Source organism: Gossypium raimondii, chromosome 13, assembly GCF_025698545.1.
Source record: "Gossypium raimondii isolate GPD5lz chromosome 13, ASM2569854v1, whole genome shotgun sequence".
NCBI lineage: Eukaryota > Viridiplantae > Streptophyta > Magnoliopsida > Malvales > Malvaceae > Gossypium > Gossypium raimondii.
In genome coordinates, this window is record NC_068577.1 from 49137998 (window position 1) to 49146260 (window position 8263).

The 8263-nt window shown below is 29.1% G+C and overlaps 1 protein-coding gene across 5 annotated transcripts; it reads left to right on the forward strand.

The window, feature by feature from the left end:
• The first annotated feature begins 2926 nt into the window (after positions 1-2926).
• On the forward strand, positions 2927-6984 carry LOC128032027 (F-box protein SKIP14-like). 5 transcript variants are annotated; one of them, XM_052626032.1, is made up of 6 exons: positions 2931-3166; positions 3558-3684; positions 3885-3953; positions 4147-4254; positions 4362-4747; positions 6588-6984. In XM_052626032.1, exons 4-6 carry the CDS (start codon positions 4173-4175, stop codon positions 6600-6602), a joined length of 483 nt encoding a protein of 160 aa, XP_052481992.1. In that variant the 5' UTR covers positions 2931-3166; positions 3558-3684; positions 3885-3953; positions 4147-4172; the 3' UTR covers positions 6603-6984. The 5 variants fall into 5 exon arrangements, 4 of the variants coding, with proteins under 4 accessions (XP_052481991.1, XP_052481990.1, XP_052481992.1 ...); XR_008192514.1 differs by lacking the exon at positions 4147-4254 and having other exon boundaries at positions 2927-3166; XM_052626031.1 differs by lacking the exon at positions 4147-4254 and having other exon boundaries at positions 2927-3166; positions 3574-3684; positions 4409-4747.
• The last annotated feature ends 1279 nt before the right edge of the window (positions 6985-8263 follow it).

The window sequence follows — 8263 nt, forward strand, 5'->3', positions numbered from 1 at the left end:
AAGTTCCACACAGCCATGTGATCCATATGATCGTGTGTCTAGGATGTGTGGATTTCGAGAACCATGTGCATTGATAGTTGAAAGTAACGAATTTTAGGGGTTTTTTTACACTTTAAAAGGTATAAATAAGGAAATGAAAGAATAGAAGACCAACTGTCATAGAATAGCACGAAAATTACTCAACGAAAGCCATCGAAGTCGATTTTCACAATATTCTCCATCAAGATTCAAGGGTCCAAGCTGATTTTTTAGATAGTAATCATGGATTTCTTTCATTTTAGTGGTTATATTGTACTTTTGGTGTTTCTTCTTGCAAATGTGAACTAATTCTCTTAATATCAAGGGGAGATGAATTCTATTGTTGGAATTATATTTTTATGCAATAAAATATCAGTTTCTTTGTTTTCAATTATGAATGCTTAATTGTTCTTAGGTTTATAATTTTAGAGTGTTAGTCCATGTTTGATGTGCATAAGTTTGAGGTTAAATAGACTCTTCCTGTGATTAGATCTTACATAATTGAATGGGGTTGCATGCAATTCTAAAAATAAGTCAACATAAATCTAACGGATTAGAGTGAAATCTAAGATGAGAGAACCATAGAGCGAATTAATGCAATAATAAGTGTTTTAATTAGAAAGAAATTTCAATTAATCAACTTAAAGTTAGTTGCTCTTATGCTCGAAAGAGAAATAAACATAAACACTACACCAAAACAGGCTTTTAGCTGCGTTTTTAGCGGCGCTTGGACAAAAAACGCCGCTAAAAATCAAGCATTAGCGGCGCATTACGTAAAACGCCGTTAAAGATTGAGCATTAGCGGCGTTTTCCTAAAAGCGCCGCTAAAAATCAGCATTAGTGGCGTTTTTCTAGAAAAACGCCGCAAAAAACCTAAGCCAAACGGCATCGTTTTCTACCTTCGAGGCTTTAGCGGCGTTTTTGAAGAAGCGCCGCTAATGCTCAGATCTTTAGCCGCATTTTTGAAAAAGCGCCGCTGATGCTCAGATCTTTAGCGGCGTTTTTGAAATAGCGTCGCTGATGCTCAGATCTTTAACGGCGTTTTTAGAAAAGCGCCGCTGATGCTCAGATCTTTAGCGGCATTTTTAGAAAAGCGCTACCGATGCTCGAATCTGTAGCGGCGTTTTGGAAAAGCCGCTAATGCTCGAGATTTGGGCGTTTTGAAGAAGCCGCTAATGCTCGAAGCTTTAGCGCGTTTTGAAAAAGCGCATAAAAACATTTTATCTGTCTATTTACTATTTTATTTTGTTTATTTATATTAATTAAAATTCAATTTATTTTAATTGAATATTTGTTAAAAATGGATAAATTTGAAATAATGACACGTAGAAATAATTTGAAATAAAAAATATAGAAAATATTTGTTAAAAATGGAGAAATTAAAATACTATTATTTAAAATAATTTTAAAATTTTTGGGTACATAATTGATTGATTTTTAATTTATATATTAAATAATTTCAAATATAATTGTAAAAGATACGATAATATTAATTTTAAAATATTTAATTTAATTATCATTGTAGTTTAGGGTTTAATATATATGATTTAGGGTATATATATGGTCAATTTAGGATTTAGAGCCGATTTAAGATTTACAATATTAAGGTTTATAGATTATGGAATTAGGGATTATGGATTAGGGATTTTGATTTAAGGGTTGTGATTTAAGGTTTATGGGTTAGGGGTTAGAGGTTAAGAGTTAGGGATTTAAGGTTTATGGATTCGATGTCAGGTTAGGATTTAGGGTTTAGATTAATTAGTGTATTTTAATTTATATATTAAATAATGTTTAGGGGTTAGGGGTTAGGGATTTAGGGTCGGGTTAGGGTTTAGGATTTAGATTAATTAGTGTTTTTAATTTATATATTAAATAATGTTTAGGGGTTAGGGGTTAGGGGTTAGGGATTCGGGCTCGGGTTAGGGTTTAGGATTTAGGATTTAGATTAATTAGTGTTTTTTAATTTATATATTAAATAAGATTTAGGGGTTAGTGGTTAGGGGTTTGGGATTTGGTGTTTGGGGTTTGGGATTTGGGGTTTGGGGTTTAGGATTTAAGGTTTAGAGATTTGGGGTCGGGTTAGGGTTTAAGATTTAGATTAATTAGTATTTTTTAATTTATATATTAAATAAGTTCTTATATAATTGTAAAAGAGATAATAATAAATTGTAAATAAAATTAAAATACAAAAACTAAAATCATTCCACATCGAACATCTAGCAAAATAATTATATTTTAGTTAGGAAGAAATATTTCTAATAAAATAGAGATTAGATCGGAAATGAATAATATAAAATCATGATTAACGTCTCAATCTTTAATAGAAATTTGATATGTGAAAGAATAATTGCTTATATTGGATAATTCTAACTTAATAGTTAATTACAGTCATTTAATCATTTTTTCTTATTAAAATATACGATATTTATTTTGAGAGTACTTGATTTTTTTATAAAAATTCAATTTATAAAAATAATAATAAATATTTTATAAAATCACTTAACTAATAATTTTAACAAACAAAATAAAAGATTTTTAGCATAGCAAAAGCAAATTGTCGTTTTATTCCAAATGAAATAATTTTTAGCGTATTTTTATAAAAAGCATACAAAAATAATTTTACTTTAAAAAAATAGCTCCATTTTATATAGCAAAACAGTGTCATTTTATTCCAAATGAAATAATTTTTTGCGGTGTTTTTATGAAAAACGCCGCAAAAGTTAAGCAATATCGGCGTTTTTATAAAAACGACACAAAAAAAATTTACTTAAAAAAAATAGTGCCCTTTTAGCATAGCAAAATAGTGTCGTTTTATTTTAAATGAAATAATTTTTTTGCATAGCGGCGTTTTTATTAAAAACGCCACAAAAAATAATTTCACTTTAAAAAAACAGGTGCCATTTTATAAAATTCTCTCCCAACTTTCCCCCCAAAATCCCTAATTTCCCACGTCCAAGAAAAAAACCCAAAAGCTTATTAACTCTGTGTTTTTTCCTTTCTCTCTTTCTCTTTCTTGTGTTCCTGTTCTTGCTTTTGGTAGTCTAATTATTGGTTTTCCTCTTTTTCTTTTGTATTTTTTTTCAAACGCCATTTTTCAAATCTTTTCCTTTGAATTTCTGATCCATTCAGAGTGCTGAAAAATATTCAGGTACTTCGATATTTTTCAATTTCGCATTTTATTTCCTCCAATCTTTAAATTTAGTTCCAATTTATCGTCATTTATTTGCTGAATTAACTTGTAAAATAATTGTTAGCACCTAGGGTTTTTTATTTTTTATGTAGGGTTGTTTTTAATTTTAGTTGGAGAATATATTGTGGTTTGATTGTTTGTTAGGTTTTGATATTCATAGGGTTTTTAATTCGTATTTCTAGCTTAAGTAAGGACCTCATTTCTTCTGCCTCAAATTAATTAAATTCAATGGTTAGTATTTGTAATATTTAATGTAATGTAAAATTTTTGGCATGTTATTAATTGTAAAATATTTTGTATTTGGGGGTTTTTCATTGTTACTGCAATTATATAATTGGTTTTGATGCAGAACATATATGTTTCAGCAAGTAAATATTTAGGGATGGGGTTTACAAGGAGCTACGACAGGCATGGAGGATGCCAAAGAGCAAATTGTACAGGAGTCCAAAAATTCGACGCTACCATCTCAAGATGAGGTTGTGTTCTTATCTTGGTTCATTGTGGAATATTTGATTGGTTAAAGATCTTAGCTACATACAGGATTAAAATTTTATTCTCTGGAGCTCTATAGTTGCTTTTGATTTACTTATTTCATTTTATGCTAATACTTGTTCTTGGATTTACTTATTTCATTTTATTTGTATTTTAAGCAGTATCTAATTTTCTGCTGTAACAGAAAAATCCCTTCATCCCTGGAAGAGAGATACCTCCTGATGCACAAGATCAAATACAGAGATTTTATCATGTTAGCAATCAAATTATTATTTAAGCTTCCTTTATTTGCCTTCTTTTATCATTTTTTTCATGTTGTTTTTAGCTTTGAAGATTAATTAGCTAAGAATTTGAAACTATTGAGCTTCGTTAAGCTGAGATTAGTTCATCAGGTAGCAGTTAGTTGCTACTTTTGCTAACTCTTTTGCTAACTGTTTTTTGCTCAGTACTGAAGCAAAGAGAAGAAGTGTGAATGGAAAATATTCTTATTGCTAGCTTTTTACTTCAGCATGAGTTGTCAGATAATGCCATAGCTAGTTGCATTGAAAATGAAGGTCGTGCCTTTATTTTCAATTGTTTTATTCCCTGTAACTTAGTTTAGTCTCGTGTTAGTTTTTATTTGTATTGGGTAGTTTGACAGTGGTTTTCCATTGTAATGTAGAGGATGTTTTGTCTTTTGGGGATGAAGATATGATTTCGGTTGATCAGGAAAATGAAGAATTTCAGGACTGTGAGGTTCGTGCTGAGGGACATGAAGGAACCCCTCATGAAGCTCTTATTTTGGCGCTTGGCTATTTGGGTGTGCGAGATCTTTTTGTTATTGAGAATGTTTGCACATCTCTGCGATCTGTAGTTCAGAATGATCCTCTTTTATGGAGGGATATTCACATAAATCTGCCACTGAATGAGAAGATTACGGATGATGTTCTTTTACAAATAACTGGTAGAGGCCAAGGAAGCTTGCAATGCTTGAGCCTGGTTGATTGCCAAAGGATTACTGATGAAGGTCTTAAGCATGTCGTTGAAAATAATCCAAAGCTAATCAAGGTAATTTATTTGCCCATACCCTTATGCTTAAATATGTTGGTTGGTCTTCATTTGGGTTAATCATATTATATCTAATAATTATATAAACTGGAATATGATGGATCATGCATTGATGGTATAGTATGATTTAATATCTTCTTATATTCTAGCAGAGTGAAATTGCTATTTACTCTCTGATTTTGGTTTTATGTGATGATGATTGTTTCCTATAGATTGATTCAAAGAAATTATCAACAGTTATGAATCCAAATCCTAGCAGTAGTTATATGAACTGGAATATAACTGAATATGCGTATTTCAGCAGAGGGATATTACTATATACTCTTATTTCTTTTATTCATATAGACTAATTGTTTGCTACATGTTACTTCAAAAGAAGCAAATTATAGGCAGGTATAAATCTAAATCCCTGTTCCCTACGGTTTTTAGACATCCGCAAAATGATAAATGTATATTCTCTCATTATATGTGAATATGTCAAACCAAAAATTACCTTTTTCCTAATAGAGGCATGTAGAAGAGGAGGATTTCAGTTTTCTATGCCTGAATGTTTTATGCTCAAGTAACACATTTAGTTCCAATGCATTTACTGAGTGGCTTAAACTGGAGCTGTGTTGGATTAAATATTTTAGCTTCTATTTTGCTAATATAAGAGACCAATTAACTGTGATTTGTTGTTTTATTTCTTTCTATTTATCTTCACAGTTTCATCGTTGTTCTATTTCTACATACTTTCCTATGTTCTTTCCATATTTTCATATTTGTTGTAGTGGAGTGGGTATCAATCCCAATCTTTATCCAATTACAAGATTTAATTTGTAAGAGTTAATAAACATAATTAAATTATTGAAAAGTAAAATAAAATCTTAAATTTTGGAAAATTAACCTTGTTTTGAAGAATGACTAAAAATATTAAATACAAGTAAAGAAGTTAATATAAAATATTAGTCAATTATCTTATTTCAGATTAATACCTTTTAAAACAAGTTCTATCTTTTTAACATAGAAAACTAAATTAATGCTTGATTTTTAGGTTATAATGTATGGATGCATGGGTCTCAATTATCATTAATAAATAATAATATTATACATCATCATTATTAAATAAAATAAAATTTATCAATAATTTTATTTAATATAACTAAATATAATTATTACAAATAAATACTAATATTAGAAACTTTAAATTATTGTCTATTGTTTTATTTCTTAAAATCTCATGTTTATGTTTGGGCAATTATGAAACATTAGATATTAAAGGTTAATTTTCCTGCGTCTTTGTATGCCAACCATGTGCAAGGCTCATTAGATATTAAAGGTACTAAAGCTATAATTTTCTTTATAATTGTTTCATCTTCACTATATAGTTATGTCTGCAGGAGAATATAATTTCTAGAAACATGCCCTTCAGCTATATTTGATGTTATACTTTTTATGCCAACATTTTCCCTGATTGTTTTGTAAATAAAATGAGAACTTGAACTCTTATTCTTTTCCTGCTTTGGCTTTATGCTCATTTTTCCAGTAGACTTGATGCAAATATGGCCATGAGAATTTAGGCTCTTATTGGTTGTCACTTTTACTCCTTCGTTTCTCTAGTTGATTTTTGCTTCCTAAAAGGTTGCTAAAAAATAAATCTAAAAGAGAGAAGCAAAGTCGTAATTGATTGAGAATATATAAATGACTAGAATACTATAAAATTTCTAGTATGATTGTTCACGACCAGCTTGTTGTGAAAGTATTTTTTTGCTATTTCCCCATTCATTTTTATTCTATAGTTAAGTTGCTAATTTTATTTTCTTATCTACCTGTGTATCTGAATGATGTTTTATGAATACAGCCATGCTTCCAATAATGTGTTAGATGGGCTGAACATGTTTGATGGAACTGATGCTCATTACTTCCACACGGGGTCAAGGGGTCACCACTCGGTGTGGGATTCTCGCCTTTTTAATTATGGAAGCTGGGAAGTATGTACTTCTACCTAAACATTTCTTAATGAATAGCTTGTTTAAAGATTTTGGCTTCCTCCCTTCCAGTTGTAAATATTATTTCTTAGTTGTTGCTTTAGGTATTGAGGTATCTTCTTTCATATGCAAGATGGTGGCTAGAGGAGTATAAGTTTGATGGGTACAGATTTGATGGTGTGACTTCAATAATGTACAAGATTTCCTTGATTAAGTAAATGTATTATTTATTTGAGTAAGAAAATGCATTGTATGTTTTATTACCTTGCATATGTATTATTTATTTTAGTTTTGATTCTAAATTTTTATTTTTACTTAAGAGTTCTAACTTTTGGATTTTAATTGTGTTATTAATGTATTATTTTAAATTTTAAATTTAAATTCATTAAATTTTATATTTAGTTTTAAAGTTAAAATTTTTGTAGAAAATTTAATTTAAATAATATTTTTATTTATCCTTAAAATATAATATAATATTTATCATAGAAATAAATATTATTTAAAAAATTATTTTTTAAAAGATATGTTTTTAGGGGCGTTTGTGGAAAAAGCGCCGCTAAAGGTCCTGTTCTATAGCGGCGTTTTTCCTAAAAGCGCCGCTAAAGGTCCTGCTCTATAGCGGCGTTTGTGGAAAAGCGCCGCTAAAGGTCCTGCTCTGTAGCGGCTTTTTCAGAAAAAGCGCCGCTAAAGGTCCTGCTCTATAACGGCGTTTATAGAAATAAACGCCGCAAATGTTAGCGGCGTTGACAACAGCGTCGTTTTTTGCGGCGCTTTCAAAAACGCCGCAAATACTTTTAGCGGCGTTAAAAAGCGCCGCTAAAGGCATTAAAAAACGCCGCTAAAGACCTGTTTTGGTGTAGTGAAATTAGAGATTTCTACATATCAAAGTACATATCAAAGAACTAAGAATAGAAGTTGTATTGAGAATTATAGATGAAATCTAGGTGGACTCTTATCTAAGTATTGTTTTATCACTTGGTTAATATTTGACTATTTTTGCGTTTTATTTCCCTGACACATTCGTTAGTTAATTTTAGTTTTAATCAATCTTTTAAATTATTAAAGTAAATAATAGAAAGACAATAATTACTAATGAATTTATTAAAACTCTCCGAGGATGATTGAATTACTATATTTATTAATTATTAATTTGTTGTTTTGTATTTTCACCTACCAACGTGACGCCTTAAAATTTTGAGTTAGTCGAGTTAACGAATCTTATTTTATAATCCTAATTCGATTTGAATATTTTTTAATCGAATAATTTTTTTGTGTTAAATTATAAAATAAACATGTCAAATTAAAATCATACTTTAGTATAACTAATTTCATATTAGACCCCATAAATTTGAAACCATATATATTTAAAACCTTTTAAAGTAAAATAATAAAAATAAGATACTTTAACATGATAAATTTGAATTATTAATTAACTTATTTAGATTTTAAATTTATTATTTTAAAAAATTAAAATTTAACTTCCTTTATATTAGAAAATTTTAAATTTATTATAATTTTTATAAATATTTTAAAATTTTAAAATTACTTT